Genomic DNA, 21,091 nt, shown 5'->3' on the forward strand with positions numbered 1-21,091 from the left:
TATGCAGGCTGGGGTTCCCACAGAGATAGGCATGAAGCCTCTCTCACTTGGACGGGGCCTTGCTCTCCTTGTGCCACCACAGAACTTTGAGGCATCTAAATATTCCAAATGCAAACCCAGCCTTCCAGGTCTTACAAAAAGTGTGACTGTCAAGTAAGCAGACAGGACATATTTAGGAATAGTTTGATTCTAACATGAAATACTAGACATATGGTACGTGAACCTCCACCTGTGCTCTTGTAACCAGATCTCACAATTATCATCAGACAGGTGAGGGCCTGTCTCTGACTATTGCAAGGGGTTTCTGAAAGGCTCTGAAAATGAAAGGATTCAAAGCCACATGTTTGAAGTATATATGTAATAATAGCAATCCCCCCCCCCGTGGCATTTGTGATTTTTAAAAATTCAATTAATAACATAGATTATTTATTTCAGAGGTAGAAGTCAGTGATTCATCAGGTGCCTAGAACACCCAGTGCTCCTTCCATCACGTGCTGCCCTCAGGCCTCCCCTGAAATGCTGTGGTCCAGGGAGCAGGTCCTGGTCCAGGAACAGGGACACCTGTAAGCAGGCCAGGTGGCCATGGGAGAGGTAACCAAGTGTCTCTTGAGAGCACTGGCTGTTTCTGTGGGGAGCTGAGGTGCCACAGAGGGAGGGCAGAGCCCTCAACTGGGAGTCCTGACATCTGGGCTCATACTTGGTTTGTCACTTCTCACAGACTCCATCTCCTTACCTAGAAGAAACTGTACACAAGGGCCGAATTTTCTTTCAGCTCTAACAGCTTGTGGGTGGGGACTCTCCTCCAGCAGTGACAGGACATGCCTAGGAGTGGAGATAGATATCCTCAGCTTCTCCTGAGACTGTCACATAGAGTGGCTGAGAATATCAGGGTCTTTAGAGCTGCAGCAGAGTCACCAAAAAAGGCTATGTCAGTTTAGATACTTTTGTTGGTAGGTAGCAGAAAATCCAACTTAAATATAATATAAACTACAGGGTGGAATTTATTGGCTTATATAACTTAAAAAATTCCAGCAGTTGAGTGGAGATCAGACATGGTTCAAGCAAGGCTTCCACTCCATTTCTCTGCCCGGACTCTCTTCTCCGTTACTTGCATATCTCCTGTTAGTTTGATCCTTGGGTGTCACAAGCGGACTATTGCAATTTCAGACTTACATCTGACCCTATAATATCCAGAGGAAGAGATAACATCTATTCCAGTGGCTCTCAAGAAAGTTTTTTTCCAGAAGCCCCCCAAAAGTCTTACCTTGAGCCTCATTGCCTATTTGGGGTCACATGCCCATTCCTGAACCAATTCTTGTCAGAATGCCGCCCACTAATTGGATTACAGCTGGGTTCCTGAACCCACAGAGGCAAAAGGTGTAAGATTACTCCTTGTTCACTCCCTAGGGATTCTCCAGAAGCACATCAGCTGTGTAAGGAAGGCTTGGCTATTGGCCAATATAGTGGGGAGCAGGTATGAGGTGAATGGGTGCTGGGTACACACAGTGTCTATCACCGTGGCAGTCTCTGGTTTTGCTTTTCCTTTTGGCAGGAATAGGTGCTGAACCACTTGGGGAAAACCTCTGGAAAGATACCTCACAACTAGACAGCTCTTGGCTGATTCTGATAGAGCTCCTTGAAAGAAGTTGACTCTCCTAGGGAGCCAAAGGTTATCAAAGAGGTGGTGTAGTTTGCTTTTGTGAAAAAAGGAGAGGATAGGATTTACGTATTTGGGTTTGGAGCCTGTCACTAACTCCCTATTTAATTTTCCTGCATAATTTGCTTAACTTTTCTGTTTTTCTCATCTTTATACTGGGTTATTTCAGGGCGTGTTGGCATTTTAGTGATGATACGGTTAAAATTTCTGACACCTAGAAACTCTTTACAGAGGGTTGGGTTTTATCTGTGTCATTATTATTTAAGGACTTAGGCCGAATCACTCACCTCTTTGGGACCTGGGGGTTCTTTCTTCCCCCTTTGAGGCTGGTTACATGGGTTCACTTTTGACAGCAGTTTGGACCACAGTCTTTATTACAGCCTTTACTATAAAACAGTGAAAAAGAGCAGGGGTTCTCAAACTCTGCAGCACATTAGCCTGTTTGACAAATACCACCAGGGATGAACCAACACAAATTTTGTAGACCAACAAAATCAGGTTCACTGTCGTGTAGTAAGAAGACCAAACACCAGAGGAATAATGGAACAGCTCATCAAACCAAGAAAAAGATTATGACAGACTTGGGGAGGGGTGCAGTGTAGGCAGAACATGAAAGCAGCATTGTGGGAACAGGCTCAAAGCAAAACAGGGGTCAAGGTCAAGCCTGGACTGGGAAGTGGACCCAGGTCCCGATTCCTTGGAGAACTGCAAAGTTAAGAAAAGCAGGGACTGTCATGCTGGAAAATCCCTATCAGAATTTTTGAATCTAGGGTAGAAACTGAAACTGCTTCTCTGTGTCAGTGACTCATGCAGCGCAGGTCTTCCAGGCAAGGGTGGAAAGTTTCATTGTTAATGATAGGATTGCAAACTGCAAAGTTTTGACAGCCCAAGATTTTAGTCACAAAGGTTGACATGATTTTTGTTCAGGTGGCAGGAGTATAAAGCAAAGCTGAGGCTGTCACTGAAAAGAAAGCAGGAGTCATTCAAAGAGTGATTATGATACTGTAGAGCTGACCTTGAGAGAAAGATTGCTTCCTGTTAACTTTGCAGCATTATCAGTGCCTGCCCTGACAGTCTGATGAATGACATGGTACAGGGCTGACTTTACCTCTCTCAGCCTGGACTAGTTTTTTTACCCTTTCACCAGTAACAGAGGCCCAAGCTCTGCTCAGCTGATCCCCAATGACCCACACTATGGCGAGGCTTCTCTAGGCCAGCCCCCAGGCTCCTAACATAACCAGGGAAGCGTGGGGATGGGGTTTGGCTCCAGAAGTCTTTATCCACCTTCAAAGCCATTTGAGTGACAAACTTGTGAGCAAAGTAAGGTCTTTAGAGGAACCGTGTTCTCAACCTTGGTAACTAGTACTTAGGAAGCAGTGCTTGGGAAGATGGTAGGACAAATTTTCTAAGCATCATGGGACATACACCGATCATCCATCACTTTAATATGGGCCTGGAGGACACATAGGTCAAATTGCTTAAGAATCTCCAAACCTCAATTCATAGGCCAACCATGCTCCATTCACTGCTTTACTTGAGTTGTCCCGCACTCCCCTTCCCTCCCCTATAGTGGAGTGAACCAATTTCAGTGAAACTCAGATCTTGCATTAGTATGGTAACAGTGAGCTCATAGATCAAGGATCTTGGCAATTCATCAAGGAGACGGTTACACTTCAATAACCTACAGTCACCACCCATGGACCCAGAGGCTCCAAGAGTGTGGTTTCCATCCTCATTTGTTGCAAATGACACAAGAGTAAAGGATTGAGGACTCCCCACCTCACATAATTGGGGTGGGGGGGCAGGCAGACAGAAAGGGGGAATAGGAAGAGAACTCACACTGCCTTTATCAGAGGGCCTTCCTCTCTGGGGATTCACCTAAGTTCTTTTCAGCTCCAGACAGCTGACTTTTGGAGTCAGACAACGCTACAAGAAACAAGAAACCAACTCACTATAGGAAGAAATGGGCTATTTCCCCAGCCCTTGTTTGCCTTTGCCCCACTACCTTTGCAGAAAGAAAAAGGGGCCCATGGAAAATGCCAAGATGTTAGTACCTCAAGAGAATTTGTGATTATTTTGGTTTTGCCATCCTTCCACCCCCTCGATACCTCTAGATTTGGGGTTTTGATGTTCCAACTCATAAGGAGTATCACATCCCACTGCATGTGTCACTCCAGGTTACTCTCAATCCAACTCCTACCTAGGATGGCAAAATGAAGGCAGTCATTCACAGTAGTGGGTCATCATTTGAGGCTCATCATGGGAGACTATCTTCTTGGGGCACAAGTTTAAAGCTTTAGAGTTTATGAGGATGACCTGAAGGGCTTGTCAAAACATTACTGGGACCCACTTTCGAGTTTCCAATTCAGCATGTCTGGGGTGGAACTTGGTAATTTCTATTTCTAACAAGGTCCCAGGGGATGCTGATGGTGCTGTGGACCAGGGACCACATTTTAAGAGCCACTACTTCTGGGGAAATGTCTCATCTGAGAACAACGGTAGTAGCCCAAATACACTGGGGGACAGGAGGACTTTGGGTAAGTGGGGTTTTTTTTTAATACTCTTCCATTAAGGAAGTAGGGTCTTTGTCCTTTCCTTTTGAATCTAGGTGGGCTTTTGATTGCACGGACCAATAGAATGCTGTGGATGTGATGCTGGGTGACTTCCCAGGCTAGATCATCTACAGCCAAGCAGCTTCTTGGGACACTCATCCTAGGGGAGAGCAGCCATCATGAAAGAAGCCCAAATACCTTGAGACTGCCATGTTGGGTTCTGGTTGACGGATCCAAATGAACTTGCTTCCAGCCATCCCCACCATGGTGCCAGAGATGTAAGTGAAACTAGTTCAGACTCTCCAGTCCTGCTTGTCTGCCACCTAAGTTAACATTGAGTGACCTCAGGGGAAGCCCCAAGGAGAATCGCCCAGCCAAGCTCTATCCTAAATCCTAACCAACACTTCCATGAGATAAAATGGTTGTTGTTTAAGCCACGAAGTTTTAGGGTAGTTTGTTACTTAGCAATAGATAACAGTGCTTTAGGTTAGAAAGGTTAGAAAGGAAGCAAACCACTCTGGACAGGGCAAAGCGCCAAGTCCAGAGGAGCTGCTGGCTTGCGTTTGGTGCCCTCTGCAGGATCCATGAATATAAGTTGGCCTTAACTCCTACATGGACTTTTATTTATCTGGCTAGGAGAAAAGCCAGGCAAGAGAGGGGACTTAAGTCATTGTATGGCCCAGTGTTCTCAACCATGATGGGGATGTGGAGTATATACAGGTTGTAGAATGACTGCAACAACCACCCTAATTCTCACACCTCCCTGTATCCACACCTTTCTAACATACTTTGCTACTCCTCCCATCAGCTGGTGAAATGCAATGTATTTGCCCAACCCCTTGATTCTGAACTTGATCTTGTGACTTGCTTTTGGCCAGTGACATGTTAGCAGTTGTGACAGAGGTAGTGGTGTTTCGTCTCTCACTCTAGCACCTTTGCCTTTGCCATGACAATATGCCTATGCTAGGCTGGCCAAGGCCATCCTCGATCAGCTGAATCCGTCAAGACATATGGAGCCCAGTCAAGACCAGGCTGTCCAGGAACACCCAGTCTAAATCACCAATCCAGACTTGTAAGCAAAATAAATGTTTATTTTAAGCCACTGAACCCTGGGATGCTTTGTTACATATCATTGTAGCGGCAATACTTAAATGAGGATCAAACTCCCTTAACTGATGAAGGTACACTGCAGTGTCCCCAGAGTCCTCATTCAAATCTAACTCCTATATCCCCCTGAAGAAATGGGAGCCAATTACAGAATAAGCAGCAGAGGACTCCTAGCCTAGTTCTCTTAATGTGTAATTGTAGTCAGTCCAGATCTATGGAGCACCCATTAGGAGAAAGATAGCAGAGAATTAAAAAGGGAATATGGTCACTGCCCACCTAGAAGTTTATAAACTATCTGGAGCCAAGACCTCAAGACTGATGTAGGCATGTGGAATGGGAGCAGGGAGCAGGGTCACTTCCAGCCAGTGAGTGTACATGTGTGTATATATATATGAGTGGCATGGCACCATAGGTGGAAGGAGTCTGGTGAGCTAAAAGACTAGGCTATGAGGATATGTCTAGGGATTCAGTTTAACCCCTCTATGGTTTTCAGATTCAAAGCTAAGCTGGCTTTCCAGACCAAGTAATGGCCTCAGATGCCATGTGGCTCACTAAAGACCACCTTCAGTTTTGAACTTCACACCTTTTAAAACTGGGGTGTTTATCCCAATGATCATAAACACCAAATTAAAAAGGAATCCATTTAAATAAGCTTAAGCATAAAGGATTCTTAATAGAACCCTACATTTTTCATTGATCTCTAGGTAACAAAAGAAAATCCACCAAGACATGAAGTGTATTGCTGACCTTTTTTTTTTTTACTTAAATATAGTGATCTTTAAGAGAATAAACCAAAAAAACTTTACACAGCAAATATTTTACATAAATGTAAACATGCACATCTACTTCATAATTATGCAAAATAAACTTTTAGGCACAAGATTTTAAAAGTCATTAAAGAATAAGACAATAAACCCAAGACAGATAGGACAGAAGCGACAAAAACACATATTTCATAACGCTTCAATTGGTCTTGTCTTCCAACCTACTGGTTAAGGCCTGAGTTTCAGAAATCCTACCTTCCTTGCCAAATGGAAACATCCAATTTGGCTGTACCTAATATACATCCACATAACAGACTATTATCTTTCAAAATAATGTAATAAATACATCACACACACACACACACACACACACACTCACTCTACTTAATCAGCCTCTCAATTAGGATAGCAAAGATTTTGGAATTTTCAAGTTTTCCCACCACTGAAGCACATACATATTAATACCACACACAGAAAAATGATTCTGGTATAGAAATAAAATAGTTAATGAGTGGCATCATCACAAATCTCTAGTTTGTATTAAGTTTCCCCAAATCACATCTTTATTGTGGCTTGCCATGACTTCTTGGGTACCTCGGATTTAAGTCTTTATACCTTACCTAATGACTCACGGGATGGTAGTCATAGAGGACGAAGAAAAGGCAATTTTAACAATTCAGTTAGAGACTTCAAAAGCATGAAAATCAGCACGGATCATTTTCAGCTGTCTCCAAATGCTTGGAATGTTTTCTCCATGTCTACCCTCTGTACTCCACTGGTTGGTTTTCTCTGCCTCCTCCCCACCAGGCTATAAGCATCTGAATGTCTATTCCTGTGGACACCCCAGGGAGTAGCAATGAGAATGACAGACAAGTCCCTGCTCTTAAGGAGTTCACAGCAACCAGAGCTCAAGCAAGAGGAAGGTCAGTACGTACACAAAGCACTCCAGTGGGCTGAAACAGAGTCCACGAAGATGGCACCTATAGAGTGTCGGGCCTGAGGCCTGACAGGGGAGAAGGGAGGGAGAGACTGAGAAGGCACAGAGGCACAAAGAACAAGTCCAAGGAGGCTGGTACAAGCTTACTCATGAGAAGTAATCTATGAGGCCAAATTCTTGATTTCTGAAAAGAAAAGATTCCTTGTTCTGGTGGGTAAAGGTGGAGGGTGGGGAGAGGGAACCACCGAAGGCTTTGTGCAGAGAACTAACTGGAAGTGGGCTAGAGGACAACCGTGCAGTGTCAGATGGGATGGGTGACAGAGGAAAGGCCTGAAGCCCACAGATCGCAACTCACCAAACCCAGTGCAACATGCAAGCATTTCCTATAGAAACAAACATCTTGACCCGACATGCCAAAAACCACAGCTCTATCTGTATAAATCAAGACTTTAGGAGAAAAAAAAAAAAAAAAAAAAAAGGACAGAGAGGCTTAAATAGATTTTTTTTTAGTTCAAGTTCCTGGAACCTGCCCCAGCTTGAGCAAGTTAAGATCAGTGAAACAATTCCCACATCCAGTAACAAGTCAAGTCTCCCAATCAAGACCTTCACCTTCCCTGAGCTGTCATTACCAAGGAATTATAAAACAATTACCAATTCATTATAAATTCTTACCTACCATTAAATCCACGGAAACCTCAGGATGGGCTGAGAACCCACCACAGAGTTCTAGTGTGTCCCTATTACCTATACTTGGTGGGGGGAGTGAGTGTGCCACTGGATAATGGCGCCGGGCCTGCATCTCCAGTTCACTGGAGCCACTGTGTGCATCAAACCGGTGATTCTGTAAGGTGCAACTCTCACCAAAGCCCCCACCATGAATCCTCTAATTCCTTTCCAGGTCCAGGAGGCTTCCATCTGCTAGCTGGGGAAGCAGAGGCCATCTTTGGGTGCAGGAACCCAAGGAAGGAAAATCATTTTTAACGTTCTTGATACCCACTGAACCAAAGTAAATGGAAATTTCTTAGGACATTCAAATTGTATTCATTCAAATTACAGAAATGGGCTATCCATACTAATCACGGGACAATTTGTCACACATTTACTCAATATGGAACATTTACTAGTGACTAGTTTCCTGTAACATTCATTTGGAAAATGCACACTGCAAAAAGGCAATCTTGTGACTTTCTTCTAGTTGTATATCAAAAATACAAATCGTTCTGGGAGTCAGGCACAAACAGTGGTACAAAAGCATGAACAGAAATGCCTTCTCCAAGAATGTGCTCATTTCATATTGCAGAACTGCTTCCTATCTGGATTCTGGTTTTTGAAAACCTGCTGCTGATTCTTTTGTTCAGAAAGATTCCTTCACTATACCGCTCTTCCACTCCTACCTCCCCCTACTAAAATGCACTGAGTGAAGCACATGTAGCATGGATCTACATGGAACTAAAAGCCCCCAATCTGACTGAATCTCAGGTGTTAACACAGTGGCTGCTGGTTTAATCTGCTCACCCAGACTCATGTACTTAGGGACTTTTTGGATCAGAATTTGAGCCAGAAGTACCCAACACTTTTGTCTTTTGGAATCGAATAAAAGCTCTGATGTACAACTATCAATGTCTTGCATGAGAATCTCCGGTTCCAACCACTGAGATTAAAGGAGGGAGCAGCAGGAAAAGCTTGGACTGGGGGTAGGAGACCGACCATAAGCCAGCCGTGGGCTTCTTTTTCCTTATTTGTAAATGAGGGGCTTGAGCTAGCAGAGCTCTAGTGTACCCTCAGGAGGACACTCTAGGACTCCCTCCTGAAGTCCATTTCTACACAGGCTTATCAGACTGGGTCAGACAAAACTTCCTTACCACTTTGTCTCAACAGTTTAAAGTGGTTTTAACATACTTCTGTGCTGCAGTTTGAGGTTTCCCTCTCTCTCCTACCCCTCAAAGACCAGGTTTCATTTCACTGGTGCAAACCACTGGGGCAAACTGTGGCTGCTGAGGTTTAAAACTGAATCACTGGTCTGCTAAAGATAACGGCCTTTGAGTAACCTAGACCAGGGTACATTGGTCTGTTTTTCAGGAATAGTGTTAACCAAATAGAATAATTCTGTTAGTTCTTCCATAGTTCTACTTTGCAACATGAGATTGTTTGAAAATTACACGAGAAAATCACCCATCACCACTAAGTTAAAGACTTGAATATCTGAGACCTCCAGAGCCTCAAACTCCTACTACAGTCACTGATCCATAGCGCGTCCCTCTCAGCAAGGGGCTCCATGCGAGTGCAGCCTGATCCAGCAGCACATCTGTGCACGAGGAGCTGATTTCGAAAGATCCGACTCTAGTCATCACTGTCACTGCCAGACTCACTCAACTGCAAGTCATTTCCTATAAAAAGAAAACAGAATCACACCAGAAGTGCACAAGTTAAAAACGACTTCCCCACAAGTCTTTGTATGACTGCCTTGGTTATCACACTACAGTAAAACCAAGCCAATTCTAGTTAATTAGGGAGGAAAATCGATTTCGTTCAGTGACAAAACTAATGTAGTCAATGTTTTTAAAGAAATGCTATTCCTGGTATCTACAAAGCATGGCAATGCTGCTTCCTGGGGTAGAAACAGGTGAGGAGCAGGCCAGACAGTTTTTAAATGTGTTAATGAATAGCAAGAAAGCATTTATAAATAACTGATTCATGATCTACAATTGTTCATATTAAGTTGCTTTATAAATGCTAAAATAGCACAGTTAGGCCTCCTGTTAAGGAAGCTGAATACTGTTGATACCAGGAACACGCTAATCCAGGATCCCCTCTGGGGCACCTCTGTACAATATACTCATGTTACTTTAAACCTCAATTCAACTAATGAGCTTTTATGAAGCCTCATTTTTTAGTGTGCAGAATTTAGGTCTTAGGAGTGAAGAAAAGAAATACTCAACATTTCAGTACCAGATGATAAGAGTAACAGGACCCCAGCTGATACCACTTGGATTACAAGAATGAACTACCATAGGACTAGACTGCTGATCCCTAGGCCAGCTCTTCTCAGAGTTTGTTCTGAGGACCCTGGGGTCCAAGGCCCCTACAGGAAGGTACTTCCCTTTTACTACATGCCTGTGTGACACCAGATTTTCCTCATAACAATGCAGAAGCAGGTGTAGAATCCAGCTTTCTACTAAGCCAGACATTAAAGAGATTCATAAAATTTTAAAGCAATGTTATTCTTCTTACTAAATATTTTGATTGGGGGCAGCCTGGGTGGCTCAGCAGTTTAGCGCCACCTTCAGCCCAGGGCATGATCCTGGAGACCCAGGATTGAGTCCCAGGTTGGGCTCCCTGCATGGAGTCTGCTTCTCCCTCTGCCTGTGTCTCTGCCTCTCTCTCTCATAAATAAATAAATCTTAAAAAAAAAAAAAAAAAATCTAAAAAACTTTTTTTGATTGGAAAATTTTCATAAAAATGTTACTTTTGTTAACGTGGTAGTTTTTATTATTATTTTAAGATTTTATTTATTTATTCATGAGAGACACAGAGAGAGAGAGAGAGAGAGAGATGCAGAGACATAGGCAGAAGGGGAAACAGGCTCCATGTAGGGAGCCCAATGTGGGACTCCATCCTGGAACTCCAGGATCACACCCTGGGCTGCAGGCAGGCACTCAACCGCTGAGCCACCCAGGGATCCCCAATCCATTTATTTTGGAAGAGAGAAAATATACTTTAGGTTACTACTCAGGAAAACAATATTATGATTACTTTATATGTTTATATACAAAGGTTAGCAAATTTGCACTATTTACTGTGATTTTAGGGTTTCTAAGTTGGTTCCAGTTGACAGCCCTGGTTTAAATAACTCTAGTGCTTTACTGTATATGAGACATGCATAGTTAAGGTCTTGCTACAGAACAGGATGACTTGGAGCCGTGAGGAGTTAAAAGGATTTTAAGACACTGGTAAGCAGGTAACATCCACAGTGCCAGTTTTTTGCTCTTTTTTTTTCCTAGGAGGAAAGAATAATTTAGCATTAACTGGGCAAAATTAAAAACTGACCTAAAGCCATAGTAGCTATCTGGTACTTTTCCACTGTGAACACCAAACTCCCAATGTGAAATTTCTGATCTCTAGCCAACTGAGAAGAGCACCAAAGCAGACCCTGATCCTGATCCCCAGAATGTAGGCCCACAGAATGGGATAGCAGACAATATCCTTAACGGATACCCTAACAGTGTTGAACTCACTCAAGTAGAAGAGTGGGACCCTGAGTAGTGTTTCTCCAGTAGGGGTGATTTTGTGCCCCAGAGGATATGTGGCCATGCCGTAAGATATTCTGTGTTGACACAACAGGGGGAAAAGGGAGGAAGAAGGGCACCTAGTGCATAGATCCATCCTGCAGTACATATGACTGCCACCACAACAAAGATTTATCTGGCCCACAGTGTCTATAGTACTGAGGTTAAGAATTAGTTTTGCCTGGACCACAGTGGTAGAGTTAACTAAATTAGCCTCTCCCCATTGCTTCCAGACCTTCCAACCTCCTCAAAGGCAGTCATACCAAGCGAGAGCATTAACAAGGATTTGGAGAGAAGGGTGTAGGAACTAGAACTCTTGCAACCTCTATTACATAGAAATTTGTCTTTGTTCTTATTTTGCTCTGCTTTACTTTAGTATCAATTGCATGGAGAGCCACCCAGCCACGGCAACACCCCTTCCTCTCCCTCTTGTCAAAGGCTGGTTGGTTTCCAAATATATCCTAATGGCTCAAGCTCCCAAGTCTGTGGGCTATAGGATCCCATAGTCTGGAGAACAGGGTTCTTGGGGCTGTAAGAAAGAACTGGAGGCAGCGTTCAGTATGGTGGTAGGCAGTGCCCTAAAAGCCTGGTAAATGCAAAAATAAGGAGCCAGGCTGTTCATGTTTCAGCATTTTCCAGAATTCAAAAAACCTCATTTGTGACAGTGGAAAAAAAAGAAGAAAGAACAGACTTTTTAGTTTTGTATGCCCCTTTTTATTACCCTTTGGTAACTTACTCCTTTCTGCTCAAATTTTCTTTGTCAACATGTTTTATGCCTTAAATATCTTTTGGTGCATAGGTTCTGGTGTGAGATAAACAGAAGCCACATCTTTGGCCGGACATGCCACCTCTCTCTGAGCCAAGAAAGGGAGAGGATACTTACTGAGTGTGTTCATGAGCTGGTTGCTTCCTTGCGGCCGGCTGGTTCCGTTGGCTACGGCCGGCCTGCTGTTGTAGGGCTGCTGGTGTGCGGGCAGCGGAGGGGACGCTGGGCCATTGTCCTCACCCCCGCTGCTCGAGCTGTCATCATCACTTCCTGATGAGCTCTCAGAGTCTGAGGAACTGCTCCCACTGCTGCTGCTCATCTGTTCAATAATGTCAACTTCGGCCCTCAGCTCTGGAATAAAATGACATAGCATGAGTTAGTGCAGCAACCCCTCTCAAGGCCGCATGCTGAACCTTCTATAAACAGTGAAGTGGCAGGACCAATAGCAAGGAAGAGTAACTTACACTCCTCCTTCCTTAATTCCTTAAAAACATACCAAAAAAATGACTAAAACCAAAACCAACAAAGTAAACTGTCTTCAGAGAGACAATGGAAACATTAACTTCACCCCAAATAACCAAAAAGAAAACAGTATGAGATAAAGACTGTTCTGTGTAAGAAATGGATAAAGTCTATTTGCCTTATCTACTAAAACAAAAAAAAATATTGTGAATTATGAAATTAAAACACCAAATAAGAGAAATATTATGCTAAGGGGTTGAAAAATATTTGACTAGGCACTGGAAGATCTTGATGCTTGTTTCGGCTCTACCTCTCACCAGCAGGGAGACCCCAGTGGGAGTTCATGAATTTTCCAAGACATTAAAAAAAATGCGAGCCAGAGCAGACAGCCTCTGAGGTCCTCTCTGGCTATCCGATCCCACAAAAAAATTGCAAGGGGAACCATGGTAACTAAAGGAAAATGGGGAAACGACATTCCTCCTCTGCCCTCTTTCTATACCTCACTGACACACTACTGTCAGGTACTACCTCTTCTACACATGTACAGCAGGGAAGGAAAAACATGTTTTACCTTTTCAATATCACTGAGAGTACGTTAAGGACACATCATAGGATACATTAAGATGCCAGATTTTCCTGTCCGAATATGCAATGTGGTTTTAAACAAGTATGGTTCCTTTAGGCATAACTGGCAATAACTCAGCACTCATAGTCCAATTCCTGATCAACTAAAGTGAAAACTTTAATAAATAGCATTCTAATATCCATGAGGAAAACAAAACCAAGAAATAAAAACAGGAGGTTTAACAAATGTGCACCAGGCAGACTGATTCTGTTTACTAAAAGAGAGCACTTCTATAAGGTAGAAAAGGCAAACTTAAGGACAACTCTTTATCTTTCCCTGTCTACGACTGTTAGAGATTTACTTTTGTTCCATAAAACCTTACAAATCTGAAATACAACACTTAGCCTCATAACTTCCTAAGAGTCTGGACAACTAAAACTACCCACTCACTGTATGGGAAGAAAACTCTTGGCCTTGGAGAGAACCTGGCCAGACCTCTAGGTCTTTCTAGGTGTTAATTCCTTAAAAACATACAATACATACGTTCTCATTTCAAGGTCCCCATAGCACTTTCGTGTTTACATACTTTGTGTTAGTACAAAGCATTGGGGTCCTGGTATTTTAGATGTTCTTCTGACCTAGATACCATACTAACACTGACACATCTGGTTTTCACCCCAACACCTTGGAATTCTCTTCTCCCAAAGCCTTAAAGGCGTGTCATACAGACCTTTGAATGGCAGTCATGCTTGTTTATATCCTGGGCCTCTAAGTAGAAAGCTGCAAAGATAGCCACAACTCCAGTTACTATTCCAAGACCCAGACTTGTCAAACGAGGTAAGTGGCAACAGCCCTGGCCCACCCTCATCACCTCTGGAATGGTGAACTCTGCAGAAATTTTTTTCATTGGCAGAAAAAGCCTGTGCCATCATGTCAATAGAACAGCCTTGTGATTGCCACAAAAACACCAACACCCCACACCAAGTTGCTATCATAGTTCTAGAAAATGCTGTCTACCTCTTTTGATGTCATCCAGCTGGGGTTCAGGTGAGGGGTTATCTTTCAAGGGGGAAGTTTTGGGTCCAACTGGAGGCTTTGTTGGAGCTCTGAATGGCATAGGTGGTGGAGGTGGTGGTGGCTGTGATGGCTGTGGGGGACGAGTGGGCTGCTGTTCCATTCGGGCTTGGATTTTACTGCTCCCCTCGGCTCTGAAATGAGATAAGGACATTAAATTGGAGGGACAAAAATAGTACTCAACTCTGTTCAGGGGACCAAGTACCTGCAGGTCTCTGCACAACCCTGTGCTCTTTACAGACTACTTCAAAATATTGATGTTTGTAAGTTTATCACAGGAGCTACTCATGCAACAGCTGCCTATTGCATTCCAGTACCACATCCTGCACCAGAGATAGATGAATAAAACACACACACTTGCTGTCCTCAAGGAGCTCACATTTTATAGCAAGCAGATAAAATCAGTATGGAAGACACAATGGGATTATGAAAACCCATTTTTACTAGTAGACAATATGATTATTTATTTGACTTGTGTACAATATAAAGTTGTATTCACAAGTGTATGAGTTACTAAGTAAAACCAGCTCTCAAAATACTGGCTAGTTTGCAGATTTTTGCATGATTTACTGCTTGCTCATCTTGTCACGTGCCAGCTCTTGCAGGCAGACAAGCAAAGCATTCCACCCCAAACTGAGAAAATTCTATTCGTTAACAATTTCTTTTGTAGATGGACTAGCCCAGCAAACTTTGGGCTTTCTAATATTGGTGAGCACACAAATCACCTGGGGAATGTATTTAAAATGCAGATTCTGTCTCAGCAGGTCCTGAAATTCTGCACTTCAAAAAAGCATCCAAGTGATAAAATGCTGCTAATCCACAGATGACACTGAGTAGTGAGAGATATACCCTTGACCATCAGCTGTTGGGGGAATAACAGTGTCACTAGTTTGGGGAGGGAGGTAATTAATACAAATACCTCCCAGGTGGGAGAGGAGCAGGAGCTTGAAAGCCAGCACAGGGCTCAGCTCTGGTGCCAGACTCCAATAAGTCACAAGCTCACTAATAATCAATCTCTGCATCTGTGTGCTTGTCTTTTTTTTTTTTTTTTTTTTTTTTTTGTGTGTGTGCTTGTCTTAAAGGATAAAATAGCACCCTTCTAAAAGTTCTTAGTAAAGTTAGGTAGGATAATGCATGAAAGCATTTAGGATCGTGTTCAGCACCTCATAACCCATAAATAAACAGTAACTTTTTATTTTTTGTGGAATGAGTAAAGAAAAATGGCTTGAGAAAGCATAAACAGAAAAACATCAATCAGACTGTAACTAAGATTTCACAACTGTATTACAGTAATTGCTATATCTCAATGTGAAAAAGAGAACCACTGGGTTGCTTCTATTAATGAAATAAATTTTGACTTTAAAATCGAATTGGCTTTGTATTAGACATGTAATGCCTGTTGAATTAAATATTAAAAGAGCTCACTATTCAAAAAAATAGGCAAAACTTTATTTTGGTATAAATAGCTCAAACACATCTTGTGAAAAATTAGTTATTTTCAATCTAATAAGGAATATATATTACTCAATGATTCTTTCATAATTACAAAGTCTATCAGTTTAAATCTTATCCCTTTAAAAAAAAAAAAAAATCTTATCCCTTTAGGTGGTACTATATCAACAATCATGAGATTAACAAAACAGATATAATTGCAAAGTACATCCTTTCCCCAGTGGTTTACATGTTTCAGGTCTTAAAAGCATTATTTCTTTTTATTGCATTTGAGGAAGCGATACTTTACTGATTTGTCAAGAAGACAGACATAGAGCTGTTGAGATTATCAATAGGACACTGAGCACCCAAATGCTCACATCTTTATAAAATAAATGGATAGATAATGCAAAGATATAAAAAACCCACATCAATCTGTATCTGGTTATTTACATACCTTGTTTTCTTGACCTGAATGCTGCTACTGAGTTTTTCCAGCACATATTCACCAGTGTCATGATTAATAATAAGCACACAGTCTTTCTGATAGGGCCGTTTGTTCCCCTTGAACACAGTCATTGGTGGTGTGGATCCCTAAATGCCACGAAAGTAGATGATGATCAAACTAAACACATCAGTTATGAATATCAAAACTGAATTTACAAATGACTATCTCATAAAATCTTTTATCAGAGTTACCCAAATAGAATAAACTGATTCCTTTGGCTTCCTAGGCAAAAAGAACGGGGAAATAGTAATACAGCAAGAATCTGTAACTGTGCAACTGCTTCTCAATAATCAAGAAAGATAATATAAATTTGCAAAATTACCATAGATTTTTCTAAGGATTCAAGCTGTGTTACAATTAATGGCAAGATGTGAACTGATAAAAATAGATTAAACACTACTTGGTATTACACTGAGTAGAACTTTCACTATGAGAAGTGAAACTAGTAAGTTATCTCTGTATTTCTTTGTAATTTCAGAGTCTGGTGCTTCCCCTCAGGCCAAGTAACCAACACAGCATTCTCCAAGGGCAGCTGGTTATTCTGCTTGGCTCAGAGTAAGTACATCATGCCACTCAACTGCCTAAGCCCTTCAACTGCTACCCTGTTCCTCTGAGACCAAACAATAAAATCTTTAAACCACACACCTGGCCCTTCTGCCTCACCCTAGACCACTCAGCCCTCGGCTCTGTGGAATTCAGAACAAAAGGTGGCTGGCCTCTCAGGTCCTCAAGCTCTTTTTTGCACACCTTTAACAAGGCTTCTGCCCACAATATCCTGTCCCTTCTCGTTCAGTTACTTACTCTTCATATCTGCTCAAAGGTCACTTCCTTAGAGAAGCTTTCCCTGATTTGGTAAAATAAATGTTTTTTTATATTTCTTTAGTTCCAGGCTATAAGCTCCCCAGGGCCAAGAAATGTACTTGTGTTAAGATTGTATTCTCAGTGCTTAGTAATGGACCACCACATAGTAGGTGCTCGATTAATATTTAACATATAATACATGACAAATATGGGATTTAATCCCTTGTATAGAATAAAAAACTGCTTGGCTCTTTAACTCCCAATTCATAGGGTAAAAACTTAAGAGTTGGAAGGGACCTTAGAGACCATTTATCTAACCCCTTTATTTTCCATTTGGCAAATGAAGATCCGAAGGGAGATGATGTAACCTGCCAAAGGCAACAAATAATGAAATAGCAGTTGGAGCTGGCAGACAAGTAATTGTTCCTCAGCGCAAAGCTTCTTATCCAGAGCCTTTTCATTCTATCACTGGTTACCAAGACCTTATGCTGTGACATGCAACGACACACGTTCATTAAGAGTATCTGATACTTCAGGGTTTGTGATTCCAGTGCTGCCTTGAGCAAAGCTTCAAAAAAAAATCTCTCTGCAAGAAGAGTTCTCAATTTAGCTTTTTTTTTTTTTTTAAAAGATTTTACTTATTTATTCATAGAGACAGAGAGAGGCAGAGACACAGGCAGAGGGAGAAGCAGGCATCATACAGAGAGCCTGACATGGGACTCGATCCAGGGTCTCCAGGATCACGCCCTGGGCTGCAGGCGGCGCTAAACCGCTGCACCACCGCGGCTGCCCTCAATTTAGCTTTTAACTGAGTTCCTCACCCCTACATTAGCTGAATGCTCTGATTTTCTGGTTCTTGCTTAAAACTTTCAGCCTGCACTTTGCCTTTTGCCAGATATATGAAAAATTATCAATCCTGCTCCTGCCTGCCTTAACTCCTGGCTTGCCTGTGCCACACTCCTAAACTGTTGTTGCTATAAACCAACATGGCATCTAGGGCTTTTCTCTTCAGAGGGGGGGAAAAAAAAGCTATGCCAATCTAAAAGAGGGGCTATGTATCCAGATAGGAACCTGGTCTACTTTGTAGCAAATGGGGGGAAAAGGGAGATTGGGGAAAATGGCAAAGAATCATTTTTACTCAAGCACTTGGGAAGCATGAATTCCACCCTACCCCACCCCCAAAATTCCTTTTTTCCTTATGTTGGAACTTTAGAAATCTAGAAGTTTGTAAATAGTAGGAAATTCAAATCGCAATAAAAGAATATGAGGATTCACTGTGATTCCACAGTGCATAAACTTACAGGGATATGTGGCAGTGTAATTGTGACTTCATCTCCTTTGCCAACCTGAAGCTCTCCTTCGCATGAAGTATCTATAGATGCTGGCTTAAAGTCATCTAAAGGGAAAAGCAAAAGAGCATTTATCCACCAAGTTACTTATACTAAGCCTCCTGGGCATTCTTATTTAAACATTAATTTTTTTTGTCACTCCAGATAAATGCAAAATACAAATTTAGAATTAAAAAAAAAACCTATTTCATTGTGGAAAATTCCACATATACAAAAGCAAAGAATAGTACAATATGAGCCTCGGTGTCCTGTCACCCAGCTTCAATAATTACCAATTTAGGTACAATTTTGTTTCATCTATACCTCCCACATATTTTCCTCCCATCCCCACTGGATCATTTTGAAGAAAAAAAGCTAGAATTCATATACCATTTTATTAAGCAAAGATACTCCCTTCTCCCAAGTGACAGATGAAAATTAACGCCCCATTATCCATAAGGTGTTTTATTAGGGTTGTTGCGTACAGGATCAAAAGCAAACACAGCATTTTTGAAAGATTCTCTGATTGTTAAGCCCAGTATGAAACATGGAAGGCCACAGTACCACATAAACTGATTTCATTTTGCAAAGAAACTCAAAATCAGAATTTGCCACACTCAACTTCTATAGCTTTAACAAAAATAAAAACACTCTTGTAAAAGTACAGAGCAGATGGCTGAACTGCACCTCCAAAGGTTAATCCTGCCCACATCTCTCAACTGCTGCCAAAGTACAACATGAATAGTCATTTTTCTCCATTTTGACATACACTGGTCTCAAGCTGCAGGCCAGGTGCTTATGTGAAGCCTCTCAAATTCCGCACTGCCCTTCACCCTATTAAACCATCAACTAAGGAAACTGCTCAGGAAATGATGCTCCTGTCACATTCCCCACCCACATCTACCCTCTGAGAAAGCCGATCTGCTGTCAGCAGGAGACACGGTAATGGGAAGGCAAGTGACCACGGAAAGATGGAACTTCATTCTCCCAACACGCCCTCTTCCAATGTGTTGAGTCACTTTTATTAGCTCCTTCGACAAAAACAAGTCTTAACCAGCACGAGCACTACCAAGACGGGAAACCAGGAGCTTGTGAATCACAGAGGGATGCTCCAGTCAGCCCATTCCTAACAGCCGAAACTTCACGCAGGGCCTGGAGTGGACGTGCCCTCCCTCCACAGAGTCTGTAATCACGCAGAAAAGGAAGGTCCAGCATAATGACTACTTGGCTGGTCTTTAGGCCTCCTCCTCGGCTTCCAAACATAGCTCACCAAGCTTTAACTTACTCCAGGCTCACCAATGCTAATTTTATTCGTCGCCCACATGGGGCTTGGTACGGGGTTTAAGTGTGGGTAGGATGGGTGACCTCAAAAGACAGCAGGGTCCGACGAGGCACGCAAAGCTAGAGGGGGGAAGACGCTGACGGAGCGCACGGGGGACGCGGATTCTCGGGCTGCCCAGGAGATGGAGCGCAGGCTCGGGGTGGCCCGAACAAAGACGGACGAGGCAAGAAGGCTGAGGAGGACAGGGAAGAAGGGGATGGAAGGGGAGGGAGGCGACGAGGCTCGCGAGCAGACGGGAAGGGCCCTTTAACCGTGGAGGACCCTGGCGGGGCCCTGGGAAAGGGGGATGGCCCACAGGCGACCTGGAGGCCGACGTGAGGTCACGGTCTTTCCGTAATAAAGAGGGGGGGGGGTCAGTTTCGCATAAGGAAGGGCCGAGTGGGCGGACGAAAAAGCAAGGGGGCCGACCACCTTCGGAAGAAGTATCTGGGATCACAAGGCACAAGAATATCGTTGGGGGTGACGGAGGGTTTGGTTTGGAAGCGAGCTGGGAAAAAGGAGGGGTGGGGGCGGGGGGACTGAGGTCCCGGAGGATCGAGGGGAAGAGAAGGGAGCTGACGTGGGCAGGGGCTTCCAGGGCTTCCAGGGCTTCGGGGGCCGGGGGCCGGGGGCCGAGGGAGGGGTCGGGCTGGCAAAGGCGGGGCAGCGGCCGAAAGGGACGCAGGGGAGCGCCGGCTTACAGCGAATGGTGTGGAAAGAGGCCCGCGGCCGCTTCTCGAAGCTCTCCCCGAGCCGCAGGCAGTGCTCCTCGCGGTCCAGCAGCGGGTTCGCGGTCCCGTTCATGGCCCTCGCCGAGCCCCGCGCCCGCACCGGCGCTCTCCCCGCGCAGCCGCGGCCCGAGCTTCCGGCGCCAGCGTCCGGGGGACCGACGCTCCCTGGGCCGCGCTCCGCGGCGCGCGGCGAGCCCAGCCGGCGCCCACCCGGGGCCGGAAGCAGGTCCTCTCCTCGGCGGCGGGGCGGGCCGGGCGGGGGAGGCCTGCGCGGAAGCAGGGCCGCGCGACTTCCGGCGGCGGGGCGGGACCTCTGCGTCCGAGGCGGAAGTGGCGGGGGCGGCGCCATGGCTGAGGGTTCCGCCGGGTGAGGTGCCTGAGGCGGGTTTGTCCCCGCGTGGCGGCTCCCCTAGCCGGGCTGAGGGCCGAGGGCGTCCGGCCCTCCCCGATCAGGCGAATGTAAGAACCGACGACGGTGAGCCCGAGAGCGCGGCGAACTAGGTGAACACGGGCCCGGTAGCCAGCGTGGCCGGCTCTCCGCAGGCCCTGGCGGCCGCGGCGGCCTGGTTTCTCCCGAGCGCCCTCCGCCCGACGGCTCCGGCCCCGCGCGTCATTGGCCTCTTCTCCCTCACGCGTTAATGGAGGAGCCGGAGCCCCAGCCCCTGGAAAGCGACGCCCCCACTGGTTCGTGAGACAGCTTCTTGGGAGTGCGATCAGAGACTCAGGCCGCCGGGCTTGGCTCCAAATCTCCCCCCTCCCCCAAAGCGAGTCTCCGATCCTTGGGCGACGGTGACCCCACTT

At 44.3% G+C, this 21,091-nt stretch overlaps 1 protein-coding gene across 1 annotated transcript; it reads right to left on the bottom strand.

Annotated features, from left to right (window-relative positions):
- Positions 1 to 6,051: 6,051 nt before the first annotated feature.
- On the bottom strand, positions 6,052 to 20,639 carry EAF1 (ELL associated factor 1). The gene is made up of 6 exons (XM_025448699.2): positions 20,261 to 20,639; positions 18,212 to 18,306; positions 16,059 to 16,195; positions 14,114 to 14,304; positions 12,187 to 12,420; positions 6,052 to 9,404 (listed from the first exon to the last, which is right to left on the bottom strand). The coding sequence occupies exons 1-6, from the start codon at positions 20,637 to 20,639 to the stop codon at positions 9,358 to 9,360; spliced, it is 1,083 nt and encodes a 360-aa protein (XP_025304484.2). The 3' UTR covers positions 6,052 to 9,357.
- Positions 20,640 to 21,091: the final 452 nt, after the last annotated feature.

Source organism: Canis lupus, chromosome 23 (genome assembly GCF_003254725.2).
Source record: "Canis lupus dingo isolate Sandy chromosome 23, ASM325472v2, whole genome shotgun sequence".
In the NCBI taxonomy this organism is placed as follows: Eukaryota; Metazoa; Chordata; class Mammalia; order Carnivora; family Canidae; genus Canis; species Canis lupus.

Coding starts and splice junctions, on each gene's coding strand:
- EAF1 (XM_025448699.2), bottom strand. CDS start 20,639: ATGGCGCCGCCCCCGCCACTTCCGCCTCGGACGCAGAGGTCCCGCCCC. Junction 16,196..18,211: donor TTACACTGCCACATATCCCT/GTAAGTTTATGC, acceptor CGTGGCATTTAG/GGATCCACACCACCAATGAC. Junction 9,405..12,186: donor CCAGCTCATGAACACACTCA/GTAAGTATCCTC, acceptor TTCTTTTTATAG/GAAATGACTTGCAGTTGAGT.